This window comes from Sinocyclocheilus rhinocerous, unplaced genomic scaffold (genome assembly GCF_001515625.1).
Source record: "Sinocyclocheilus rhinocerous isolate Xijiao unplaced genomic scaffold, SAMN03320098_v1.1 scaffold3214, whole genome shotgun sequence".
Classification (NCBI taxonomy): Eukaryota; Metazoa; Chordata; class Actinopteri; order Cypriniformes; family Cyprinidae; genus Sinocyclocheilus; species Sinocyclocheilus rhinocerous.
In genome coordinates this window covers 132,949-134,001 of record NW_015636927.1, presented here as the reverse complement: position 1 = coordinate 134,001, position 1,053 = coordinate 132,949, and the positions used below count along the sequence as shown (strand labels likewise).

The 1,053-nt window shown below is 35.1% G+C and overlaps 1 protein-coding gene across 1 annotated transcript in view; it reads right to left on the bottom strand.

Annotated features, from left to right (window-relative positions):
- Positions 1-172: 172 nt before the first annotated feature.
- The window catches only part of LOC107748290 (calcitonin gene-related peptide type 1 receptor-like), a 12,094-nt gene continuing 11,213 nt past the window's right edge, over positions 173-1,053 (bottom strand). The window contains exon 9 of the mRNA XM_016563029.1: positions 173-521. Coding sequence (XP_016418515.1) covers positions 264-521 — 258 coding nt within the window. The 3' untranslated portion in view covers positions 173-263. The remainder of the gene's footprint in view (positions 522-1,053) is intronic.

Sequence of the window (1,053 nt, the reverse complement as noted above, 5' to 3'; positions counted from 1 at the left end):
TTTTTTTACACTACCATTGAGAAATTTTAACCAAACTATGTTACAGACTTTTCTTTAAGACCCTAAAGAATCATATCAACTTGTGGAAAATGGGCATCGGATGACCCCTTTAAAAACTGGACGTTTTGAACATTCAGAGAACATTTAGAAATAACGTTTTCATAACTTAATGGAAACATTAGCAAAACGTTCTTAGCACATGTTTGTTAGCTGGGAATGCACTGTAGCGTTGGTGGCATTAGTGCGTATGATGAGACAGACGCTCATATTTCAGTCGACTCGAGGATGTCGCAGCTCTTGGGCCCGTCGCTGGAGCAGCGTTTGCCATTGCTCTGGCTGTTGAGTGCGTGCGCGGTGCCGCTCGTGTTGGCCGGGTCGTGCTCCAGGCTGATGGTGACGCGGCTGGTCTCGGTGATGGACGAGTTGGTGTGGTAGTTACAGTGAGAGTCAGTGGTCACCAGAGGCCAGCGCTTCTGCTGACCGCGATACTGCGCAAACTTACGCCTCAGTGCCGACTGCACCTGCGGGACCAGAACACGCGGCCATTTCTTCAGAATAGAACACTAGCTCACTATATAAAACAATGTAATAATATTTATATATAAATAACATTTATTATATACATTATAGATATATTATAATAAATAACATATATGTATAATAATAATAAAATAATAATATAATGAAAATAATATATAAATATTATATACATTCTATACATTATATATGCTATGTATAGAATATTATATTAAATATAATTTAAGTTCAGTTTGTCTTTATTTAATTTCCTGAAGGCAATTTGGTTGTAGCATTTATACTCATAAACAATACATACAAAATGTACAAAACAACAACAACACTGAAACAGTATGCAACAATGAATGTTTCAAACCAAAAAAAAAAAAGAAGTATAGAAACTATTTTTACTCAGAAATTGCTAGGGATGGGCATTTTTCAAAATTATTGTATTCGAATATTTGGGCTCATGAAAAACGAATATTCAAATATTTGTTTATTTAAATGACCTTTAACAAGAAAGACTTTTTTTTTTTT